Below are 26,724 nucleotides of genomic sequence, written 5' to 3'. Positions count from 1 at the left end.
GTTTGGTCATGCGGTTTGGTTTTAGTTCTTCAGTATGGTTAGTTGGTGCAGCATTGAGCCATGTAGTGTGTTTTACCTGGGGCTGGTGATTTTTAAGACATGTAATATTAGGTAGTTTAAGTGCAATATATTGTTTTAGTTTTCACTAATGACACCTAAATGTGTGTATATGTTCACACTAGTATGTGACTGACAGTCATGTGTAAAACATATTAAGTGCAACTACTCTTACCTGAACAGTATTCCCAAGAGACTAAGGTATATCATACAGCACATGGTTTCTGCATGTCTGCCTTCCAGTAATAGGCTTTATTTGTTTTTTTTTTTATTGAGAAAAAAGCTGATAATGCATTTTTTTGTCTCTCATTGATAGACTCTCTCATGTGAGAATCAAGTTTTTCTACCTTGTTAACACATGCAGATGGTGTTTTATTATATGCTAGATGACACATCATGAGAAAAATAAGCAGTCAGTACCATTGGTGAGTATTTTTACCTTGAAGCTGCGGCGAGCTCAGGCTAAAATACACAGATTCAGACTTCTGCGGTTTCATATGTAACAACCATAAGAAACCATTTCTGTCAGCTTGCAGTGTGGGGCTTTCCCTACTTATTCTTTTTCAGAATCGGTTGCCAGTTCAAACATGTATGGCTGCATTATTCTGGTTTTACAACCTGCCGTTCTGGAGCACAGAGTAGCTTTATAGCTTATATATATGCTCAAACTGCAGAAAGCAGTGGAGGGGTGAGTACAAATAGAGGAGGGGACTTTATAGATCTGGAAATTCTAGAAACAATGGTATTAAGTTGCATCTAAGCCATTTTAAGGCATGAGAGGATCATGTTCATGGTAAAATGCGCCTAAATATTATAGTGAGTTTCTACACCAAATAATCATAACACATCTGAGAAAAGGAAAAAAATGGAGCCGAGTCTGTGATCTTTGCTTCACTTGAACATTAATTGTACATCACATTGAATAGCCTACAAGAAGCTGGTCTCGGGGTCAACTGAAGTTGTCACTGAAAGCTTTAACTTAAATAAGATTCTTCACCTGCCCAACGGGCTTCATCTGTCTCCTCAAAAGAACGATCATCACCTTGTTCTCACCTCCTGTCATTAGCTGCATCGCCGTATTGTGTATGATCATCTTCACAGGTTTTTGCTTACATTTAAACCCCAAAGAATCTTTAATTTCCTTACATTTTGTTGTTTATTTGTTAAGGGTTGGCAGAATTGCTCCTACCAAGCGCACGGAGGGCTCAAAGAACATTATCAAAGCTTCTTTTCAGACAGTCACGAAGTCTAAATGACCCAATACGACCTTTTCTTTTCTTCCACATATTTCATCTGAACTGCTTATTTGTGTGGTTTTCACTCTTCTAAATAATTGCCATCTATATATATTGGTCTGTAATTACATATTTCAGCATATAGTGAATAGTAAAGTGAAAATGGCCGTCTTTGACATACACTTATGTGATATGATTATAATTTCCCACATTATGTAACTTTAATGCACAGATGTGTTTAGTCAGAAGGAAGAATAACTTCTGGAAACAAAATCCTAACTCACGCGAAAAGGAAAGCTGTTTGGTTTAGTTTCGTTGCTAATCATATATAAAACAAACTTAAAAGTGAAGTTTCCCAGCAAGGTGAAATTTCTAGTATCAACCCTTTTGTAAATTTGGACGTTGCTAGGTTTTCATTTTTTATTGAACTACACATTTAGGCTTTGAACTTCTACAAATTCTCTTATTTTCACTGTTGTATCACCATTTACAAGACATCACACATCATCTAACAAACATGTAGAGATTGTTTCATTGTCATTCGTAGGTGTGATTGTTTAGAGACCAAAGCGTGACTGAAGAACTCGGGGTAAAGTTTTTGTCACAATTTTTACCCTGAATTTGCAGAAAAATGTTGGCGTCAACATCTCTTTGAACAATGCAGAGAACAGACTAGTCCTTGCTCCCCTCGACGGGGTGTCACAGCTTCACAGATGCTTGTGCTGCACTTGACTCACCCTGCGGACAGAAACTCAAATCAAGGGCAGTCAGCTGAAACAAGCTGCATCAGACGTTTCCAGCTCTCTCACACACACACACAAATATCTGTGTACCCGTGACACATCAAACACATATTTCACACCATGACAAAACATTTATCGCACACAATTGCACTACATCTCTTTCTCTCTGTGCCCGCACACACACACCCATATACACACTCTGATGCCTAGTCTTGCTGCTTCAGTGCAGTTTCTTAATGGCCCTGCTGTCAGAGTGAGATTAATGGTCTCCCAACAACCACCATCAGCTTGCATTTCTGTCCACCTCTCAGCGTGGCCGTTTTTGCTGTCCTCTGAGCAGCAGACAGCAGGGGGAGTTTTGCGCTCAGTTCCTTACGGGGAGGGGGGCAAAACTTCCAAGTGAACGCTCAGGTTCCGAGAGTGAGCCCGGTTTCATCCCAGAAAGTTCCTCTCTGGCCCCGTGTCGTTTGAAGAAAGCAAAGCGACATGTGGACTATGGAATGTTGTTGTACCAGAAATGGCTTTAAATGACACGATAATGCTTGATCCCAAAGTGTTTTGTGCTTTGGCTGCTGCATCAGGTCGTCATTAGGCCTGCTTTTAAAATCTCATCCGTCTGGCCACTTAGCAGGTAGCCACAGGCTCACTTTACTGCTGCAGTGGACTCAGACAACATGACCTTATAGCATCCTCACATCTAACATATCCTGAAAAGCAGAGGCAACTGTCCTTTTCCCTTTGGAGTGTAAATCAATTTTTATTACAGCTACAGTGGGCTGTAGCCGGTTTGTTCATTCTCTTCACACTAAGCTCTTCTCCCCCACAGTCAGTCTGAATCAGCAATATTTCAGTGTTTTCCTGTAAGCCCCCCTCCCCCTCCACACATACTGACCACGCTCTACAGACCACGTGCTGAAAAATGCGGAGCAGGACTGACGCAGAGCACAGGACGGACATTTGGTTTTTCTCTCTTACTCATCACTTTGACGGGTCACACAAAGTCCTTTTAGTCACTGCTTCTCTGGTAAGCTTCAATACAATCTGCACGATCACACACTACAGTGACTCAGTTGAAAGAGAAGCAGCTTTTCTTTCCCATAAGGCATATCACTCTTGATTTATAGCCTGCGCCAGCGCTGCATTGTATATTGAAGAAAGGAATTCCTGAACTGTTATGACAAGGGCAATTTAGCAGGTTTGGAAAAGCACCAAGTTTGTTTCATGCATCTGTGCACAACAGCGCTGTTAGCACATACGCACACTGCTCATCCCTGATTGATCAAACGGCATATTCATCACATCTTCAGACAAAACGTCTTGTACGTTGTATGAGACAAATATTGTGTTATGTGTTTTTAAAGACTTTTTATAGCCAAAAGTAAAATGTTTGCTTGTTGCTCACTGCTCATGACAAATTAAAGACACCTCCTACCCTCAACATGGGGTTTGTTCATGACGCTCAGAGAAAGAACAAATTTGTGGCAAACAATTGTTGCAAAGACGTATGAACACACACAAACAGTTGTAAAGAGCAAAAATTGTGCCTTGCTTCTTCATTAAAGAGGCTGGTAAAACACAGAAATATAGTGGATAGCTGATGGTGAGATACTGGAATTCTTTCTTTGAAAATTTTTGCACTCAAGTTAAGGAAAAACTTTACCTTATCACATATGTATATGCAATGCCTATAAAAAGTGTTCACCTCATTAAAATATTTCCTTTTTCATTGCTTTTCACCAATGAATTGTGTATAAATTGGTCTGGCTTTTTTGACTTTCCAAAAAAAAAGTACTTTTCCAATTCAAGGTTAATACAGATTTCTACAAAGTCATGCCAATTAATTAATTATATAAACGGTAAAATAAGTTTTTGCGTAGGTATTCACCTCCTTCAGGTCAGTATTAGGCAGATGAACATTTAGCCACAACTTTACCTCATTCTTCTTTGCATAACTGCTGAGGCTCTGTCCGGTTACAGGGATCAGCCTTTTTCAAGTCCAACCACAAAATTTCATGGATCAAGGTCTGGACTATGACCTGGCCACTCCAGAACATTTCACTTGTGATCTTTTAAGCATTTCTGTGTAGCTTTGTATGTATGCTTCCGGTCATTGTCATCCTGGGGAAAAACATCTTCTCCCAAATTTCAGTTCTTTTGCAGTTTGTTGTACTCTGCTGCTTTGGTATTACTCTCTACCTTTACGAGCTACTCAGAGCCTGCTGCTAAGAAGCATTCCTACATCATGATGCTGCCACCACCATGCTTCACGGTGGAGTTTGTATCTTTGTGATGATGATGTGCAGTGTTTTGTGTCAAAGCAACAGAAAAAAACATAGCATCTAGTCTGATGGATTGAATGATGAATTTTCCTTTCTCACATGTCTACTGTTGAACTGTAGTTTAAATGTAGATTTTTTTCACAGTGGCTTTCTCTCTGCCACTCTCCTGTAAAGCTGTGACTGATGAAGAAGAAAAAACAGTTGCTTGATGCACAGTCTCGACCATCTCAGCTGCTTGTAACTCCTTCAGAGGCATCATAGTGGTGGCCTCCCTCTCCAGGCCCCTACGTTTAGCTTTGGATGACGCTCTGCTATAGCCAGATTTACACGTACCATATTCCATATCTTAAAGATGAATTTAACAAGTCCTCCAAAGGATATTCAGACTTGTGAGTTTTCTTGTGTCCATATCCTGACTCATGCTTTTCAGTAATCTTTTTACGGAGTTTCTGGAAGTGTTCTTTTGTCTTCGTGGTGTAGTTAAACCCAGGAGTACTGATTCACAGTTGTGTTTATACCACTGTCATTTGAGACCCATTCAATGCACTCAGATGTTCTCCAGTTCACTCATTTTGCAACTTCTAGCACGAATGCACCTGTGTTAAATTAGGTGAGTCACTTTAAAGGATGGGATGCTTATGCAATTGCTTAGTTCAGATTTTATATTTTTCATTAATTGACATTACTTTGGCTGCAAGGTGGGGCAGTGGTTAGCAAAGTTGCCTCTTAGCAAGAAGGTCGCCAGTTCGCATCCCAGTGAGGGCACCCGGGATCTTCCTGCTTAGAGTTTGCATGTTCTCCCCGTGCAGCGTGGGTTCTCTCCGGGTTCTCCGGCTTCCTCCCACACAGTCCAAAAACATGTTGAGGTTAATTGGTGATTCTAAATTGTCCGTAGGTGTGAATGTGAGTGTGCTTGGTTGTCTGTCTCTAAGTGTAGCCCTGTGATAGACTGGTGACCTGTCCAGGGTGTCCCCTGCCTTCACCCTGAGTCGGCTGGGATAGACTCTAGCCCCCCATGACCCTAGTGAGGATAAGCGGTGTATAGATGACGGATGGATGGACGGACAGACGGACGGACATTACTTTCTGAAAATCTGTTTGCACTTTGGAATGAGTCTCTTTTTTAAATTCCAAACAAAAAAGCCAATATTTATATATTGTAGAATGCATATGCCTGCCATATACACACCTCCCTTTTATTTTTGACTGCAATACTCATCATATACTCACTCGAACCGAGCTCTGAGTCTTACTGAGTTTGTCAGTAGCATGCTTACTCAGACACAAACATACACCCATGCCTATAAGTGCAACATGTAGTAAATAATCAGACATGACTTACCTCCTCTTGTAAACATGAGAGACTCTTGCTGTCTCATTTACAGTTTCACCCTCAGCATGCCAGCAATAAACCCTCTGACAAACCAGGGTGAAGCAGCAAGACACCAGAGAATTACCGCTGTTGACACATTGATTCAACGAGACAGCTCAGAGGACGTAATGCTGTGCAAAGATTGCACCATTAAACCTCCTAGCGTTGGCTCTATAGAAGTCGGCTCTTCAAGAGTATATGATTATTTCTTAGCGAATGTGTTTTGCAAGACCGAGAGGTAATTTCTGAATCCAAGAATGTCTCGCTGATGTGACCGTTTCAGATAACAGGCTTGCCAGAGCTGGCTGATTATTGACTTTTTCAAAGATTCATTAGTATTTCATGAATTTTTGCTACAATTTGTTTGTGTTTTTAGTTGTAGTTTCTGTATATAATGTTTCTGTATATAAATATTTATGTTGTTTATATTTACTTGTAGGATCAATGCATATCTATATCCCAATGTTTAATGCCAAGTTCTGAGGGATTAGTACCAAAATATTTGTTTAGTTTTGAGTTGAGCTGAAAAACTTGCAGATATGTTGTTATGACATATTTTTACTCTCCAGGACCAATATTTATATCAGCCTCAGTAGTGCATCGTCGGTCAGGCTCTAATGTGTGATTTGTATTCTTTAGGGTGTGGCCACTGCAAGAAAATGAAGCCAGAGTATGATGAAGCTGCTGAACTACTCAACAAGGGCGCAGATGTAAGTTTCACGACTTTTGCTTTTGTTTACATGTGTACAGCATGCATGTCTACAGGCCTGTGTGTTTTCTATCACACTCCAATAAACACACATTTAAACTAGCGTAGCAGTGCCTCATTAGCAGATCTTAATAATCCTCCTCTTGGCCTGAAGGCTGTTGGCCATCGCAGCTGAAACGCCGGTCAGTCTGTCCAACAGCTCAGCTCTCGATGTGTTTCTGATTAGTCGGGTGTGCTCCTCACCTCTCCTCTCTTCACCAATCTGTCCTCTGTGGTAATCTAACACTCCCTAGCCAGGGGCAGGGCCTATAAAACTCCAGCCTGGTGACTGTAGCAATTATCTCATCCATGAACGTCCCCCGGCCCGATGCTTGGACCTTGTCCTTGTGGCTTCCTGCCCGATACTGGAGGTCAATGGGAAGAGCCTGGCCATTATCTAATATGGATGGACGGGAGCCACTCTCACCCTGAGCTCTTAAGACCCAGCATATCATTTGTTTTTCTTCTCTTTGCTCCTCTGCTACTGTTACTGATGCAGTGCTTTTATATACACAAATAGTGTGCGCTTGCTTCTAAAGAAGTTGGTGTCATGTAGCAGCTTCGTCTCAGGGACCTTTCATGGTCTAATTGGAGAGATCCCTCTATGGCTATTATTTTACCCAAGTCCTGTGTAACTTAAAGTTTGCTATTATTTCTCTGCAGAGTCCCGGCGTGTTGGCAGCAGTGGATGCCACAGTGCACAAAGCTGTGGGGGATCGCTTCAAGATCTCCGGTTTCCCAACTGTTAAGTATTTTGAGAAAGGCGAGGAGAAGTACACGCTGCCACAGCTCCGAAGCAAAGACAAGATCATCGAGTTCATGCACAAGTGAGTCACGTACCTAACAGGCAGCTCAATCTGTTCTTTACAACAAACTATTTGTGTGCAAGGTTAGCATATTTACACAGGCTTAAGTCCTGACCTTAAACATTTTGGCTGCGCTCTCTGTTGTCCTGCACACCAACCAACTGTCCTTAGTTGTTATATTTAGTGAAGCATTGATTAGCTGCAGCACTGTGTTTCAAGACTTCCTCCCTCCATAATAGAGTAATCTTTGGAAATGGTCACTGGGAGAAGTAATGGACCTGCAATGACATCAGTCCAGCTGTGGCAATTACAGGCTCCATAAAGGCACAGTCTGCGATCAGAGGTCAACAGTTGTAATATTTTAGTGGGCTTACATAAAGTCTCGCTCAACGAGGGTTCGATTATATCACAGGAGTCATGTGGTACTCTTTTTTTTTTTTTTCTTTCTTTCTTTCTTTCTTCCTCTGAAAAAACGTATGTAAATGCAATGTATAACTCAATTTTTGCAGCTTTTATTACAATAAAGCAATGTTTTTACTCAGTGCAGTGCATATAATAGTTTTGTTTTGCTTTCTTTTCTGTGTGCAGTCCCCAGGCGCCTCCTCCACCAGAGCAGTCTTGGGAGGACAAGCCCTCGAGTGTGAGCCATCTTGGATCAGAGGACTTCCGAGAGGCTCTGAAGAAGAAAAAACACGCTCTGGTGATGTTCTACGCTCCCTGTAAGAACCTGAAACAATCTTTATGAACTCTACTTAACCCCTGTGCACATAATGGTTTGAGAAGTACTCCACTACACAAAGATCCGCTTCTGAAGAGTTCGTTTGTAATTGGCAGTTCATACAAACAGTTGAATTTCATGTGCTTGGCTGTTTTGATCGTAAAGCTAAGTCGTTGCAACCAAGTGTGATCACAGCTTCATTCTGTTGGATTTGGTGCGATCATATCCTGGATTTAAATCAGTGTGCATACGTAACTCGGAACTTCTTGCCAATCTCCTCGTTGCACAGTATACACACCCCACCCAAGCCACAGGGAGACTGAGGAATGATTCATATCGCTGAGAATAGATTTAACATGTTAAAAAAGAGAGAACAAATCACTGTTCCACTATTCCTAAAAAAAGGGCACTAAAGGTCATACCTGAGAAATATCAAAACTGATCAAAAATGCCATATGAGTTAGCTGTTACTGGCAACAAAACTGCATATATGTATATTTCTAGAACAGAAATTATTTGTGAACATGTAGCTAATTTAGGTCAGGGAACTTTTTAAGATTGTAGAATACCCCTGGTCCAATCTTTGCCACCACCTAACTCAGCTATCTAACATTTAAATGATACTTCTATGTAGAAAATTGCTGAAGTATCTGTCATTGAACCTTGGAAATGATTGCTGTAAGCATCTGAATCCCTAAAATTCCAATACCTACAAGAGCAAGAAACTTTAAAAACCAAGAGAATTGTTGGATTTTCAAGCTCAAATTAAAACTTAATATCATTATGTTTATGTCTAATCAAAATTACTTGATTAGACAATTTAAAAATCGCCAAAAATATATAGTTTGCTCAAACCATCTATCCATCCATTATCTATACACCGCTTAATCCTCATTAGGGTCACGGGGGGGCTGGAGTCTATCCCAGCTGACTCAGGGTGAAGGCAGGGGACACCCTGGGCAGGTCCCAGTCTGTCACAGGGCTTTAGAATCACCAGTTAACCTAAGCATGTTTTTGAACTGTGGGAGGAAGTCAGTCCTGGAGAGAACCCACGCTGCACAGCAAGAACATGCAAACTCCACACAGAAAGATCCTGGTTCTCCTCACTGGGATGCAAACCGGGGATCTTCTAGCTGCGAGGCAACAGTGCTAACCACCAATCCACCTTGCAGCCCTTGTTGAAACCAGGTTCTGTAAAAAAAAAAAAAAAAAATCCACTTTCCTTCACAAAATTGAGAAGCCATAACTGACTCGACTGGGACCAACAAATTACAAAAATGTAAGGGTTTTCTCTGTTGAACTGCAGGCTGTGCTTAAACAAAGCAGATAGGATGCTAATGTAGCTAGAGATGATGCTAGTATCTAGAGTCACCAGTTTTATTCCGTTTTATTTTATCAGTAACTCTTGTGTGAACTTGGAAACATGTTGCACATATTGATTCCATTTCTTTCACTTTTTGTAAAGAAAGTAAAGAAATTCAACATTGCTTTTCTTTTTTATAATGTATGGCATCAAAACTTTGGTAACATTCTTGGTTGGGTTGTTTCCACAGCCAGTAGTAGTACCAGTAATGGTAACATTTGTGAACACTTAGAAAAGTAATTCCATTTTTTTTTTCAATTTTTGTTTCTTTCAATTTTTTCAAAGAAATCCTACTTTCATTTTTGTATTGCTTTGTGGTATTATAACTGTATCACACTGCACAGAACACATTTTTAACATTTTAAGTTCCTTTTGCGTCTAACCACGGTTGTTCTGTTTCCATGGAGGTGCAGGACTTTATATTGCAGTGAAAAATGAGCCCTCAGTAAGCAAAAATGTGAGAGGAGCAAAAAAAACATCCAGAAAGCACTTGGGGTTCACAGGGTTAAAAAGGTTGGCATCCAGTGTCATAACACTATTCATCTGCATTCCCAAACAATGCAAAAAGGCAGTGGGGATATAGACTTTGCTTAATTATCAATGCACATCTCGACACAAACACATGCACCTCTGTCCCTGTTTTTTTGCCCTTTGTTTCTGATGAGGGCTTCAAAGGCAGACAGGGCTCAGCGGTCAGCCTGCTCCCTCCGTCGGGCCCTTTGGTGCTGCCTTCTACAAAGAGATGCTCCAGATGTACATGAGGCGGCATCAGCCTGCTGCCCTCCAATTCCGCCCATCCCATCTGCACCTTGCTCACCGGTGTCTTATTAGTGAGGGAGCTTGTGGTAATAGAGCATTTGATGACATACATCTGCTTTCGAAGACATCAAGGCTGGAGATGCTTCAGACAGAACAATCAATTTCTCTAACAAAGGCTTGGGTTATTAACTTTCAGCCTCAAATGTGTGTAATTGAGCCTAAACTAAATGCTGTATCATCAACAGTTTTTCCTGACCTCAGGCTTTATTAAGTTGATAGTCCCTTTGGATACATGCAAAGTTAAATTAAAGCATTATCTAATTTACTGAATACCCATTAGAGGCCATCTGCATAGCGTTAGTCTGTGCCAAACAAAACACTTTGGTGCACTTAATGTTAAGCTATATTTAAATAACTATGCTTTTTCTTCTGCAGTTTGCACATTTCAGTGAGCGATGGAAAGACGGAGTAATCAAGGCTGTTACAGCACATCCACCTGGCAGTTACTTTGTATTCATCTGTCTGCTTTTCGCTCTAATTCACTCTTTATCTGTAGCAGTAATTATGAGAAAGTGTGCAGGTATAGGAGAAATGGCAAGTCTCATTATCAACACCAGACCTGCACATTAGCTATTTTTTAAGTAGCTTAGATTACCAGAGATACAGTATATGAAATGTGAAAGGTGAAATTGTATAATTAGCATGCTGTGTGAAGCTACATCCCCCCTCTTTTTTTAAATTTATTTATTTTATTTATTTATTTATCCGCTCTCATTTCAATCTTGGGTTGTCACTAAGCAGCAGCAGTGACCTGCCTGGTCACCTCCGTCACTTTATGTGAGAGAAAAACATGGCACAGTGCAGTGTTTTTGACACGTCAGTTTCAGAACCTTTCAAGGCCATTAAATGTTGCAGGTAAAAGCGCACTTGCCGTTCTGAGCTGTGTTGAATGCTCTTAGAGAGGCAGCACTTAAAAGGTAAATGTATGGTTGTGGATTGTCATGTAACTGAATTGAAGGCTATTAGTGTGGACATGCATGCACTCATATTTATAGCCTGTCAAATCAATTTATAATGGAATCATTGTGTTAACGATCAACCGATGTGGGTTTTCTTTAGGGCTGATACGACTTACTAATAATCAAAGGGAGCAAGAAGTTACATTTATTATATTTATTCAAATTGTCTTTATTTATGTATGTTTTCTGTGCTGTATATGTAATTAAAAAATAACTTTTTCAACATTTAGCCTTCAGCGCTACAGGTCAAGTAATGCTCAATAGCACAGAGAAAGGTACGAAAGCAGAGGTAGCACATTTTATAATTAACTTATTTTATTGGTAATCAGTTTTAATGACCTGGTGGAGAAAATCTTAAGATCTTGGTTATAGCCAGGCTAGTTCTCCCAAACAGAACTGTATATATTTAGATTTCTACATTTCGATGTCATTTGACCCTCTGAACTCCATGCAGTGTCTGCATGTTTTTGCTCCTCTCACATTTTTACTCAGTGTAGGCTCATTTTTCACTGCAATATAAAGTCCTGCACCTCTATGGAAACAGCACAACCCTGACTAGACATAGAGAGAACCTTAAACTGTGCAGTATGATACAGTTATGATGCCATACAGCATTATGAAAATAAAAATAGAGTTTCTTTTATTACTTGTTTTACAGCAATTGAAAGAAAAATAAAAAAATGGACTAAACATTTGTGTCCACAGGTGTTGGCAATACTTGGTAAACAAATGGGGACTCTACATTCTATAGATTTTTTACGACTTACATTTTTTGGTTGTGTTTCCCAACAAAACCAAAAGTCACACAGGATTAGCCCAAGGACCATTGGAGAGTTGGAAGTCCAATCATTCTTTTCTGTTTTTACAGTTTCTTGCTGTAATAAATGTTAAATTATGGCATTATTTAGGCCTTTTAATTCTGCTGGTCGCTCTTGGGGTTTAGAAGGTTAAAAGACAGATCAGATTTATTTCAGTCTGCCGTATTGTCCAGTAATGTTACTGCTGTGACTCCATGACTGTCATGCTAACTTTGCACTCTTCACCTGTGTTGAAATATTTGGCGAAATGAGCAGCTACACAAAACACAGATTTTTTGTTTACTTTCAATCAGAATTGAAAACAAACTTTCAAAATGATTTATGTAAAACACTGCTTTCTTTGAAAAGCAACAAGGATCTCATGCTAATATTCTCCTGCTAAACGCTGTTTCACAAAGCCGTACAATGGAGGCAAAGAGTGCAAAGTTAGCACGACACCTAGAGCCATAATGGCCACAGAAATAGAAAATATGACCGGTTGTAATAAAGTGTAACTCTCCATTAAATTTAAAAGCTCTGATCTTGATTAATATTCTGCCTGACTATTTGGATGATCTATGTATTGGCTTCAGTCTTCATTAAAGCAAGCACACTGTATTGCCCTCCACGGAAAAGCGTAGTGCGGCATACAATTATATTTCCCATTGTGTTTAGCATTTTGTGGAATGCTCTGTCCATTTTCTAAAAAGCCTAAATGCATAAATTGAGATCCATAAAGAAGTAATTCTCCCAGTTTGGTGCGAAAGAACACCTTATCCTCATCCAGCACCTCTGGGATGAACGAAAACACCGACTGTGACACAGGCCTTATCTCCCAGCGTCAGTGTTGGACCTCGCTAAAGCTCTTGCAGCTGAATGGGAGCAAATCCCTGCAGCCAGCCTCCAAAATCTGGTGGAAAAGCTGAAACCAGAAGAGTGGAGGCTGTTGTAGCAGCAGATTAATGGTTTCGGAATTACATGTTCAAAAATGACAGAAGGGTCTAATACTTGGGTATCTGCACATTTTTGGGGTATGTATGTAAGAGGAGTTTGATCGCTGAAATTAAATAGAACAGGATTCTGCTCGTAGCAGCTCATCAAGGTTCAGTCCGGTTTAGCCAGAACCCTGTACCATGCAATCCATCAACACTGTGCGTACAGTTATCCCATAATATCACTTCCAAACTCACCAGCAGAGTTTCCATCAGCGAGGACAGGAAATCTACCACAGAAAGCTTGAGAAAGGGATTCTCTTTTAAATATTAAGACAATAATCCACGTACTTTCATAAAAATATTCTTTATTATTGACTGTTTTTCGGGGGCTGACTATCCAGTAATTTAACCCTAGTGCTGTAAAGCTTTTATCCAGTCACCCACAGACTTCAGCTGCTTTCTTCTCAAGAAGCCTATTTGTCACCATGAGAGGTATTCTTGTCCTTTTCACCTCTCTCATTTCACAACAGTGGCAACAACCGTTTGATTGCAATGAACGGCAGAAGAAGAACAGGGCACTTGACATTAGCAGCAAGAGAACAAAACAAATGAGTGGCTCCTGCCGAATGTTGAATGTCAACAGACATGGAAAGGAAAAGATGTCATAACAGCAGTCATGCTGTTTGATTGCCTGCGTAGTTCAAAAACGTCACTCTCTGATTAACAAGGTGTTGCCAAAATCAGAAAATGTTCTTCCCTCTCAGATTTATAGTTAGAAGACAGCCTGGTCAGCTCTGCGTATAGTTTGTCATCGTGCCTCCTCCTTGTGGAAGTTATCTGTAAATATGATCTACAGGTACTGGCATACTGTAAATGGATGGAAGTTAAAGTAGAAAGTCTGGGAGGCTGTGTTTACGTGAGCAACAAAAGATCTATAGTGTCGTATAACACACTAGTGACCTTGTTAGTAACTGCCTGTTTGCAGGATTGTGCCTGGACCACCTGCTTTATGAGCATGTTTGACTAAATTATATGTAGAAGTGATTTTGTTTATATTCATTGTGGAGTCGTGTTTGTGACATTAGCACCTGTATAAGCCTTTACTAAGGTCACGGAGCTACATACTGTGGTGTAAATGTATAATGATGATAGCTGTGATAACGTCCCATCTGTGTGTCGTCCTCCAGGGTGTCCACACTGTAAAAACGCTGTCCCCCACTTCACCACAGCAGCAGAGCTCTTCAAAGAGGACCGCAAGGTTAGTGATGCTTTTTCACATATTCAATTACACATACTTGTGTACCAAACAGTAACCATGTCGCCAACATCTGTCAAATTATGACTCTGCCGTGGTGAGAGTCGTAGCTGGAGGAATTATGTCTTCAGGTTGTTGAATGCAAAACCTCAGAAACCCTTTGAGGGTATTTCTTAGGATTTTATTTCCTTGTATTCCAGGCTGAACTGATTCATTTTTGGTTGTTAAAGGTCACTGTGGAGTCACTAAACATGTTTTTGGCCATAGCTTAAGAATTCATGCGTTAATTATGACAATTTTTCACACAAATGTCTAAAAGGAGAAAATGATGAAGTGATGACATTTTAAATCCAAAAGATCAGCTTCACTTTGTCGTCATAATGTTCTGCCAAACACTTTCCTTGACATTGTTTCTTTTATTTCACATGTGGTTGGGCACTGAATCAGTGACACTATCAGGGATGGGTAAAGATTTTGAAGGTGCGACTACTCCTACCAATACTGTGTTCATTTTTTTTCTGAGAAAAATTAAATTAAGAACAGAGTTAACATGTCTTTATTTTGTCTTTGTTAAATATCCTCTCGTTTCCTCTTCACCTTTAAATGAAGAATTGAATGAAGGACTTCCTCTTTGACAGTATTTTTATCAGCTTTATTAATAGTTGTAATTAAGGTAACAGAGTGCTTTTTCTTCCACTGAGAGGAAAAACATCTCTCTTCTGAATTCAGAACAGTAAAAATGTATCACAGGAGAATTGCAGACACGTAAGATAAAAATGTGCACAATGACTTTTATGTCGCAATAATAAATAGGACGTTTTTTCGTTTCTTTCTTTAGTTGTCCGGTCTTGAATGATCTAACTGTATTGTATCTTCTTCGCTGTTGTACGTTTTACAATTTTTAGGGTTTCTTTTGCAGCAACATGTATATTTGAAGCGTTGTCTGCTGTCATGGCTTCATCTTTGACCCACATATATGAGTCTGGACAAACATGGATGTAAACTACTTGACTGGTTGGCAGAAGTAAACAACCGTAAGGCAGTAATTGTACTTTCTGTCATGACCCACAGCCAGAAGAAAAGATCAATATTGATTTTATCCCTGTGTGTTCAGCTGCTCAGGCTGGAATATATTTAGCCTGGCTTAACAAAAGACTGGAAGGATGGAGTAGCTGTTAGTCTCTGTTGCCTGTAAAACATCATGGCATTCGCAAGATATCTTGAGTGTTTTACCTTTCGACCTAGCAGGTGTTTTTCATAGCAGTAACTTCTGCAAAAAGAAGTCAAACAAAAGACACACATTTTATCCAGCAAGAGACCTGGTCATGCACAAACACGACATATAAAATTAAATCAACATATTTCCATATTGTTACTGACAGAATTCAAATCATGAGAACAACAAAGTCAGCTGTACATCGGATAGAGTCTGTAGTGCAAATCAGTCATTAACATACCTCGTGCCTGTTGGAAGTTCTTCACTTGCAGCTGTACTGAAACCTGATAACCGTTAGAAATTGTTGGGATGCTGCATGTTGTTAATTTGCTCTGTAGTTGTTGGTCATGAAATATTTTTAATTATAATCAAACTGTGCCTAAAGCAAGGTCTTGCTCTCCATTGCTACATGTATTATGTGTACCGGCTTGTGAGACACCGCAGAGCTTGTTGCAGAGTTCACAAAATTATTCAAGCAATTTCTTGCTTTTAACAGCGTTTATGCCGAGTTATTCCAAACACACCCTGGACACATATCTGACCAGCAGTGCACTAACAGATGGGAAATTGATATCAACACTCTCATGTGACTCTGGGTAGAAAATTGATAAGATTATTTGAGTGTCAGACCATACCTGTAGTCTGCTTCGATTTAGCTTAGTGGCATTGTGTAGCCATTATTTACAGTTATTCTGTATGTAATGTGCAGTCAGATGTAATTGGATTCAAACGCCATAATACTTCATATTAATGCTTTTGTCCTTTGAACTCTGTTTCATATAACATAAAATTAAAAATTAGCACAAGTTCCTGCAGAGTGATGGCACTCAGATGTCTGATAACATCTTTAAACTTCAATAACTCACAACTTGAAACTCCTCCCACCTTGTTCCTCAAATTAGTCTTCAGCCAGGAGTTTGACCAGTTTGAGTCTCAACTAATCTGCTCATTTGTGGGGTGTTGAGGTTACTGAAGGTTCATGTCGTCACAACAGGACACACTCATCCTCATCCTCCATCATCCCAACTCCCTCTCATTACTTTTCCCTCAGGGACTCGTGTCCTGACACGCTCCCACTCCTGCTCTTCCTAGTTAATACCCTCTGACTGCAAGGCTTATTTCCAAACTTCCCTAACTGAGTGTGAGTCACTCTCAACACACACTCACACACACACACACACACATACTGAGAGAAACTGGGCACATTTCTGGCAATACTTGCAGCTACTATTTATCATCTCAAAGTTTCAAAAATCCAACAAATTGCTGCCTTTTGATTGGAAAGGCTCATGAAGATGTTCACCGTGAATTGTTCCAACAGCGCTCAGGCAATCTCGCTCTCTCATTTGTTTGGTATTTTTCAAAATCAATGTCAGATGGTGAGAAACAGTGACGTAGCCTTAACAACTTAGTCACCCTTTTCTTCTGAGGCAATCCTTTGTAACATTTCTCGACAATATTAGCAGATGAAACTGAAAATGTTTTTGTTCTCTGGAATGTTGCTCATCATCTGTAGCTACAGAAACTCATACATGCCTGTGTGGATTCTTTTATTTGTAAGTAGTATATGAGTGCATTATGGGTGATACAATTACTGCAGTTTTTCCAAAATGTACAATGACTCAGATGTACTTCAGTTACATACGTTTTCTTTGCATTACACATGGACATAATAACATACAGTGTAAAAAACTGACTGTCATAGATTGGCTATGAGTCCAACGTATATAAGCCTTAAAATCTCCTTAAGGGAACCGTAATTCTAAAAATGCCCACCAAGAAACACAGACCGTCGAGAACCGAACCACCTATTAAAATATTGACTTTGTATTTAAGTTGAAAAGTTGAGACTTTCATAACAGTCAGAAATGTTTTTTTGAGACTCGGTGTCTAGGGGCCACAACAGCTTCAGGCACTTTGGCATTGCTGCACCGCTCAGCTGTGGGGTTTGGATCAGTATCCTTGCGATAACACTTCCACAAGCTTCCTAACCAGGGGACTTTCATATCAGTGGAGGTTTTTTTTCTTCAATGCACAACTTTAATATTTCTTCTCTCTTGTCGCCCTCACAGCAGCAGGAGGAGGTTTTTACTGAATGGAGTAAATCTGCAAAGGGGGGCCATGTGTTTACTTGGCAGTCCTCTCTATTTATAAAAGCCGAGCCCCAGTGTATTATACCAAGCCGGTGTTGATCACAGTCTATTAGCTGCCCTTGCCTCATTTACCAAAGACAAACACGAGCTTAGCTGCGGCTTTGAGGACGCAAACAATTAAAACCCGGCATTGTGTTGTATGACAGCGTGGGAGCTGTGTTCAGGTTTTGTTTGTCTTTTTCCCCAAAATTCCAATCAATAGCAGCATTAAAGGTGCACAGTGGCTCAAACAGCTTGTTTCCAAAAGCTGTCTGTTGTCGCTGCTTTGAGAACACAGTTTCATGAGGGAAGGATTTGCCAAACAGGGCCTGAAATGTTGCTGCAGCTGCACATGTAGTCAAGTTGTGACTATAGTGCTTTGAAAAATCATTCTTAAGATGTCCCTGATCACATTCTAAATCAATTCATATGCATTGTATAGTGTGCATAAAGCAGAAGGGCTGCTTAAATACCCTTAAGGAGGATTTTAACTTCCTGGAGCATTGTCACTTCTTTAAAGCAACACATTTTTAAAGGTTCCCTGTGGAGCCTTTTGACCTCTGGTAGCGCTATGGAGCTGGCCTGAGTTGTAAGTTTCTCTTTTGTTTATCTGGTGCACATGGAAAACTGAGCAAATGCATGCGTGCACACTGGTGACGCAATCCACAGACCTTCCAGTGGTGTCACTCTATTCCACTGATCAACAGGTTGTGGTAAAGCCAATACATGCTGCAATGCTACAGCAAGGACTGGGAGGAATTTTAGATTTTGCTTTATTTATCTGAAGGATCTGTTGTCTTTTGAAAGCCGGGTTCAGTTCCTTGCTTTAGCAACTTGTTGTGTTGATTGAACAGCATTTCAGCCTTCAATATGTACTTCAATCAAAGGGAGCGTGTGTTACAGAACGTCTTGTCTCTTTAATCTGACTGATCGTGCAGGCCAGCTTATACACATTGATATTTACTGCTGTTAGGACAGGGAATCGTGTTGCGAGAGCCCCAGTACAGCTTGATTACCACGCTGCTCTTCAGTGTGACGCCAGGGAGATTGAAACCAGGCCAACTGGTAATATGCTGCTCCTCTAAAATTTTGCTCTCCAATCAATAACATGATGTGGGGTCCTGTGTCACTTGAAGATGGATCAATAACGGAATTGGCCGTGGATCTTTTAAGAACAACAGCTCCGCAAGTTCATTTTCTCCTGTCAATTCACAGCAACTCTGATTGATTGCACAGGGAAGAGCAGTTGGATGGCGCCTGTAGTTACATTATGTTGCAGCTGCTGTCTCTGCGGCTGCCGCTTTAAGTGCTCGCTGTGTCTCTCTCAAACTGTCCTAACTGAGAGCGTTTCAAATGTACGCCTTTGCATTGCAAACAGTGTCTTTCGGAGAAACCTGCAGATATATAAAGAATAGGATGATTTTCGCAGTGCTGTCAACTACATTTCTGTCGACTATTTGCCTTTTCAAAGGTGAATCACCTCAGTGTTGCTGAATGTGCACTGTTTGCTGCAAGTCTGTGAAATTCTGTTGTAGTGGGAGCACAATGAGGTCTAGTTTAAGACACTTGATTAACAGACCATAGAATAAGAATATCCCTTTATAGGCTTTGTGTTCTCCCCTGATGTGCACTCTGTTTCGCTTCCCTTTCTGCTCATAGATGTCTCTGCTGCTGATGCAGATGAGGCCAACTCTCTAAAGTGGTGTCTTTATTTAATAATATGTCGGCGTTTATGCAAATTCAAACATTTATTATTTGTGTTGTAAAAAAAAAGCAAGGTGCTTGTATTTTGTAATTAGGACAAGAAGTTTTCAAGTCACTTTACACTTGGATGCGTAGAGAAAGTGTCAAATATTTTTTCCCGTCTCAACGTATCTGTCATTTCCGCACTCAGCTCGAGCAGACAGATAGACGGGGAGCGATTATTTGATGGTGACAAGTTCAATGTGCAGCGCTCAGCACCCTGAGAGAGGGTGACATTTCAGCTGTCCAAAAGGACATGCTGAGTGAGCCATGTATCAGTGAGGCGGCATTTACGCCTCATTGGGACGGCTTGTCACTAATCGATGCAACAGCCACGCAACATAAATCTCCCTTGTTGTTTTTATGTTGGACTGATTGTTGTGGGGAGCTTTTTTTTTTTTTCTCTCCACCACCCACTTTAAGCGGCTTCGCTGAAGAGCAATGCATCAGTCATTTTTGTAATCTGAGCAGAGAAAGTAGGGGTCTAAATTCAAAGAGGGACATAGTGTCGAGGCTGCTCATTAGCAAAGCAGCTGAATACACATAGGCAATGACAGTTTTACAGTTGTGTTCTTCATGCGAGCAGCCACAACATTAAAACCACTGACAGGTGAAGTGAATAATATTGATTATCTTGTCAGTGGCTCCTGTCAAGTGTAGGATGTATTAGACAGTAAGTGAACAGTCAGTGACTCCTTGATGTGCTGGAAGCAGGAAAAATGGGAAAGTGTAAGAACTTGAGCAAGTTTGTAAAAGATAGATGACTCTGTCAGAGCATCTTCAAAATGCAGGTCTTGTTTGCTGTTTTTGGTATGCAGTGGTTACCAAAAGTGATCCAAGAAGGGGCAACCAGTGAATCAGAACCCAGGATTCATTGATATGAGTGGGGAGCAAAGCTGGCGTGTGTGGACTGATCCCACAAAAGAGCTACTGCAACATAAATTCCGAACAACCTTGATGCTGGCATTGATAGAAAGGTATCAGAACACACAGTGCATTGCATTGTTGCATATGCATACTTTTGTTCAGCGTGCTATGCTGACCCTTGTCCACTGCCAAATGTACCTACAGTGGCAACATGAGTGTCAGAACTTGGACCATGGAGCAATGAAAGACGGTGACTTGGTCTGATGAATCAAGTTTTCCTTTAACTCATGTGAACAGCAAGGTATGTGTGTGTTCTTTATTTCTGTAAAAGATGGCCACTATGTGTAGAAGGCAAACCAACAGAGACAGCGTGATGCTCTGGACATTGTTCTGCTGGGAAACCTTGGGTCTTGGCATTCATGTGGATGTTACTTTGACTTGTACCACCTACTTTAAAATTGTTGCGCAACACATGCACCCCTTCATGGCTGCCTTCTGCCTTTTACAGCCTGATAATGCGAACTGCCACACGACAACATTGTTCAGGAATTGTTTGAGGAACATGACTAAGAGTTCCAGGTGTTGACTTGAACTCCAAATTTCCCAGATATCAGTCTGATCAAGTATCGATGGATGGTGCTTTGAAAACAAATCAGAATTAAGGATCTGCTGGTAATGTCTCGCTCCCTGACACCACAGGACACTATCAGAGGGCTGATGGAGCCCAGGCCTCGTGTCATCACAGCTGTTCTGGCAGCATCAGGGGGACCTACACAATATTAGGCAGTTGGTTTTAATGTTGTGGTAAATTGGTGTATGCAAAGGTCTTAAGAGACCCTGAAACAATTAGCAATTAACCTCAAAAATAAAATATTTTGTCTGAATAAAAGTTGTTTAAATAAAATAACAATAAAAAGGTGAAACGTAATGATAAAAAATGAGCCAAATTATATATAAAGCTGCTTTCAAAAGGTTTTAGGAAGCCATAGATGTTGCACATCGCCAACTTTAATGTCCACAGGCATTGCAAATGAGTGCCTACATTAAACTTCATCATGGGTAACACTGTTTTCATTATCTAAGATAATGAAAGCAGTTTTTCCAACATGTATAAGTATCATCTTTTATGTACAGCCTGTGATAAATATGCACATAAGTTTCCTTTGTGTAACTTTTCCTCATAGATGAAAGAAGGCTTTCTCAGTAGTTCTAACCCATGAACAATTCATACCATGAAGTGCACTTATATGCCAACCACATTTTATTAAAAAAATGAATTGAATCAGTTCATCATTTTATTTCTAGTACTAAAAGTTACAAATTCCTTTTAATTAAGGTACTCTGCAGGACTTGAGATACGATCTGATATTGCAGTATGTCAAACGCCTCTAAAATTAGGTGAATCTAAAATATGCTGCATTATACTGAATATTAAAACACTGAAAATGAATGCGGTGCTCCTTTTCAGATTGTGTATGCTGCTGTAGACTGCACAAAAGGACAGAACCATGAGCTTTGTAAGCAGGAGGGGGTGGAGGGATACCCGACGTTCAACTACTACAACTACGGCAAGTTTGTGGAAAAATATAACGGAGATCGAGGGGTAAGTCATATTTAATTATGTAACTCAGTGCTTCTAAATCTACACTCTCACATATACAGAAAATCACTTCCAACACTCCAAAAACAAAGAACTGTGTTGAACTCTTCTGTGCATTACAAACATTATAAATGCCTGCTAAAGCACAGGGACAGTATACATATGGCATCTGTTTAAGCTAGAACCTCCCCACACTGTGGCCACAAAGAATATTTCTATATGCATGTATTTGTGGAAACACATTGAGTCTCTTCGTTTCTGGCAAAAAAAGAGCAAGTAATTAGAGTCAGTCAGCAGATGTTAACCTGCAGTATAGCTAACATCTGCTGACTGACGGTGTCTGTGTGTGGAATTTAAATGTTATTACCTCCTGACAGAGCCAACAACAGTCCGGTTAGGTTACATCTAAACAATATCTGGATTGAATTGTATGATGCCACAGCTGGTAGGAATTTTAAATAGTGCCGTTTCTGAAAGTGAATTGGTTGGACAGCGAATCAGCCCTGATCCCAGTTAGAGGCGAGAAACATTCTAATCATCATAAGAGAACCCATGGCAGCTTGGTGCTGGAGCAGGAAGTTACACAAATAAATGATTGTGAAGAGGAATTCCTGTGTAACAGTATTTGAGTGCACTGCAAAGGATTTTATTGTCACTGGGAAGCTTTGTTTTTCCTTTTTTAAATTAGGTATGGTTATGATCAGGTTTTTAGAGAAACTCAGTGCATATAAACATCATATCCTTTTTCAAAAAGCACTTATCTTCCACCACTTACCTGAAACAAATGGATGCTTTTTTTATATTGTCCAGCATTTTTTTATACATATATCTTGTCCTCTGTAAAGCACTTTGTATTTGTTTGAAATTGAAAGGAGCCATACTTGTAAACTTGATTTTGTGAAGCACATATTTGCTACATGGGAAATAAACGGAGACTGAGCTGGTACAACAAGATGCAATGCTGATCTACATGTCTAAATAAATTTACCCTAAAGTATTGAGAGAATAGAGCTGATACAGATATGAGAGAACATACAGGTGAAAAAGGTGCAGACAGCACAGCCTTGATATTGTTAAAGCGTATATACAGGGATATAAAAGTTTCTATGTCTTCAATGGAAATATCATTTCCTGAAACTAAATCAAATGTGGGATGCTGGAGTGCATGTAAGCATTCTCGCTGTTGACTTCGCTGTCTGTGTAAACCCATGAAGGCACATTTTTTCTCTCAAAATGTTTTGAGAGTTAACAAAAGTAATCTCCAGCAGTTTGTTGAGTAAAAGAGGTTGGATGTTAGCTGCACTTTCTCTCATGTGGACAGACGTATTATGTAGTGAGCCTTGAAGGTGCAGTCTATGATTCAGAAGAGTCTTGATATTGAGCGAGTTAGCATATTTAGATCATAGAGTATATGAAACAGGGAGGTGGTCTCTGGGTCTGAAAAGCAAAGTCAATCTGCATTCTCTCTAACAGCCAGCAGGGGGCGACTCCTCATTTGCAAAGGAAAAGCTTGATTGTAGGAAAACGACCCAATTTCTTCCTTGATTTTTTATCTCAGTAAACACTTTTTCAATTGGGTTTCTGGTCTCAATTGCAAATTTGAAGTCTTCTTCAATATAGCAAGGTGTTTATTTTTGTAAATTATGGTCCTATTTGCAAAAACCTTGTGATTGACCAGTTGCTACCAAATTGCTGTTTTCGAAAGAGCAAGATGATGACGGCCAAATTTTAAACTCAAGGCATGAAAATGGTAATCCGCATACCAGTGGGTTATGTTACGATGTCGATGCTCATCTTCTCTGTGCAGGATTTTTGATGGGCAAGTAGCTACTGTATTGCCATGCGTAGTGTCCTCAAGTTTTCAGTCAGATCCACCCAATTATCAGCATTTTAAGGCTCATAAATTGCTTTCCTCTAAGCACTAGCATGCACAGGACATGCTGGAATAATGTTGTTTGGATCGGTCCGAGCCACTTTGTTTCCCATTTCCAGAGCTGGGACAGTGTACAAACACCAGAACCGACAGCGAGCGGACCATCGATGAATATTCACTGAATTTGAAGCGTATTGGAATAGAATCGCTGACTCCACCTTTAATTTCCGTATTAGACAAGTGGCAGCAGAGAATAGCAAAGGCAGCTCTCAATACTTTGGATGAGGCCAAGCAGATTGACTTTGAACTTGGAAACAATATTTGGGTTCTGTGTTTACTCCCCTCTATCGGTGCTGTCAGGCTGAGTTAAGATAATGGTAAATGACAGGTCTGTGGATTGGAAAAAAGGGCATTTCAAGGCTGATGAATTGCTTCAAGTTGTGAAATGTGCTTTAGTGATTCTGTCCATCCGTATCTTCACAGGAGGCTGGCTTCACGGGTTTCATGCGCAGCCTGAGAGGACGTGACCAGGGGAAGGGTGTCAAGAGGAAGGAGGAGCTCTGAGGGCAGCTTGCAGGGGTTGGTGGTGGGGAGGGGGGGCAATGCACTGTGACCCTTGAGCCTTGCAAGGGCCCTATCAGCACTGACGTGGGAGACTCGATGACCTCAGCGAAAGGCTATTTTTTTATACCGTGTTGATCCCGTTTCTAATAATACCAACAGAGTACTTACAGTCAGACCAACCACTTGAGATCTTTTTGTTTTCATGGATATTCTGATGGGCAGAAAATACACAGACAAAAAAAAAAAAGGTGATTATTATTATTTTTGTTTTCTTTTTGCCCAATCACTGTGACTGAATATGTGAAAAGCTACACCCTATACTGTATCTATGCAATACTGACCCCTGCTTAGCCCTGTGCGTGGGCAGGGGTCTGTGTGACTGACTAACAACCACGGTGGTGGCTGGTGGTGGTTGGTTCAAGGTGGAGGCTGCACTGTCCATCACTCCACGAGGGTCCTCATCCAGTCCCATCAGCTCCGCTCTGTCTCCAGAGGACACCCATGCTGAATATTCACCTGTGGTTCCAATTTTTTTTTTTGTACAGAAACCTTTACGTCTCTAAAACCATCCAGAATATTGCTTTGTTATTCTCACAAATCATTTGGAAAATAATTGCATTTGTCACCAACATCTTCAAGAAAATAAACACTTGTACAGTAAAATGTGAAGTGCTACAGTAGGTAATAAGGTACTGTAGTCGTGTGAAATTGGTTTTGCTTGTAGAAAGGACTTGGAAAAAATGTTTAGTTTCCTCAGAACTGTGGCCTTAAAGATATAAAAATATACAATACCTGGAATTGCGGAAATATAATAAATGGAGGGGGAGTCAGAGGCCTGGTGCCCTTGGAAAGTCCCTCGTGACGCAAACCAGACCACGTCAAAAGAAAAAGAACAAAACATGAAATGCCAAATATTACTGCAAATCGCCCTTTGTATGTTCATGCTTTGTACATTTCCAAGTGTGACTAACGTTTCCAGCGGTAGTGATGTTTTACCTGTTGTTTCCTCCTCTGTTGCTCGTTCAGACTGGGATCGTATTAATGTTTTAACAAGGGTAGGGCTCATTTCCATAAGCATGGGAGATGCTCAAGCGTGACGGCTAAATATTGCATGTCGATCATAAAATGTCCAAAACATGAATCTTACCTCCCATCTACTGAAGCAATCACGGATTCTGCTGAACATCCCACAGTCCCCCTCTGCATGCACATACTGCTGGAATAATTTAGACCTCTGGTTTACCCTTTGCAATTCAGGTTTCTTTTTTTTTTTTATTATTATTATTATTCTTATTTTAAGGTTGCCCAATCTGTTTTGCATTTCCGCCACTTTCTGCTGAACCGAACAACACCAAGGAGTCGAAATAACAGCACTCTGGACATTTTCGCCTCAGTCTGTGTCTACCTGCCTTGCCTTGGCCTGGAATTACTCTGCTTCGATTAGCCCGGACAGTGCTCTCCCATGCCTTCCATCATATTTCCAAAACGGATGACTTCACACTACATCCAAGGAGTAATTAAGTATGAGGTGAAGTCTCCAGGTCCTCTTCCATTTCTCGCAGCATAACACCATCAGTTTGGGGCCGTCATCATCATTACCTTTTGTGACAACTTTTTTTTTTTAATTTTGTGTTTTCAACTCCCATGCTTCGGCCTCTATGAATATTTAAAGGCTTATCTGTAGCTGAACTTGTGTTTTATTATTCAACACTTTGGTTTCTTTCATTATGAATAAGGTTCTCAGGGATAGCGAAACACAGTTAAAGGGAACTCGTTTGTTTGTAATTTTGCATTCCAGCGGAATAATTTTGAATCCTTAGGTCACCAAATTAAATATTGTTTACATTTATATCCCAAGGTATAAAAAAAAAACAACAACTATTGAATTGTCCTTTCTCTGTGCTACATCATGACATGTATTGATTAATGTTGTCAGTAGACATTACTGAACCATCTCAAATTGACATTGTGATTCTTGATGAACTCATTCCAAGTGAAGCTGTCTCAAATGTTCTGGCTGGCACCAAACACATTTTTTGTGTGTGTTCAGTGTGGTTGTTATCACTTCATGATATGCAAGAGCATTTTGAAAGAGTGCTTTCTATATTAGGTGTTGGGTGACATATCGCTGTAATTAAGTGTTCACTCTCCTCTCAAGGTGCAACAATTACCTTTGATTACTCTGTTTTTGTTTCGAAGCATCCGCACTGACGTCATATATTTGGTGAATAATAGACAGACTTTATCCCTTATCCCAAAGGTATCCATGCTGTGTGGGAATTTTTCACACTTATGCCAAGAAGTCATTGTTGCCTTTGTTGTTTTCTTTTTTTGTTTGTTTGTTTCTGTGCCCAGCCATATGTACAGTTTTGCCCCTTGCAGTAAGGAAAAAAATAATAAAGCCAAACATTTCCAAAAGGGTTTTCCACTTGCTTTTGTATACGATACAGGTCTCTGCTGTATTTGTGTTATTTTGCAATTGATTTTCATTGAGTAACTTGTGAGCCACATCAGAGATGTGGCAACAACTGTTGAATTGACCTTGATTCATCACATTCATGGTTCCCAGAAGAGTATCCTCCTGTATGCAACCTACGCCATAATGCTGGTAATGTTTGTTTAATGTGAAATGACTTGGCAACT

The 26,724-nt window shown here is 40.3% G+C and overlaps 1 protein-coding gene across 1 annotated transcript in view; it reads left to right on the top strand.

The window, feature by feature from the left end:
* Nucleotides 1-26,499, top strand: part of pdia5 (protein disulfide isomerase family A, member 5) — a gene marked incomplete at its 5' end in the record, with an annotated part of 32,914 nt that extends 6,415 nt beyond the window's left edge. The window contains 6 exons of the mRNA XM_008304860.1: nt 6,326-6,396; nt 7,098-7,261; nt 7,829-7,959; nt 14,019-14,089; nt 21,513-21,647; nt 24,001-26,499. Of these exons, the coding sequence (XP_008303082.1) occupies nt 6,326-6,396; nt 7,098-7,261; nt 7,829-7,959; nt 14,019-14,089; nt 21,513-21,647; nt 24,001-24,081 (653 nt within the window). The remainder of the gene's footprint in view (nt 1-6,325; nt 6,397-7,097; nt 7,262-7,828; nt 7,960-14,018; nt 14,090-21,512; nt 21,648-24,000) is intronic.
* Nucleotides 26,500-26,724: the final 225 nt, after the last annotated feature.

This window comes from Stegastes partitus, unplaced genomic scaffold (genome assembly GCF_000690725.1).
Source record: "Stegastes partitus isolate 25-593 unplaced genomic scaffold, Stegastes_partitus-1.0.2 Scaffold2337, whole genome shotgun sequence".
Taxonomy (NCBI): Eukaryota; Metazoa; Chordata; class Actinopteri; family Pomacentridae; genus Stegastes; species Stegastes partitus.
The sequence above is the reverse complement of the archived record's forward strand: the minus strand, read 5'-3'. Positions and strand labels throughout refer to the sequence as shown.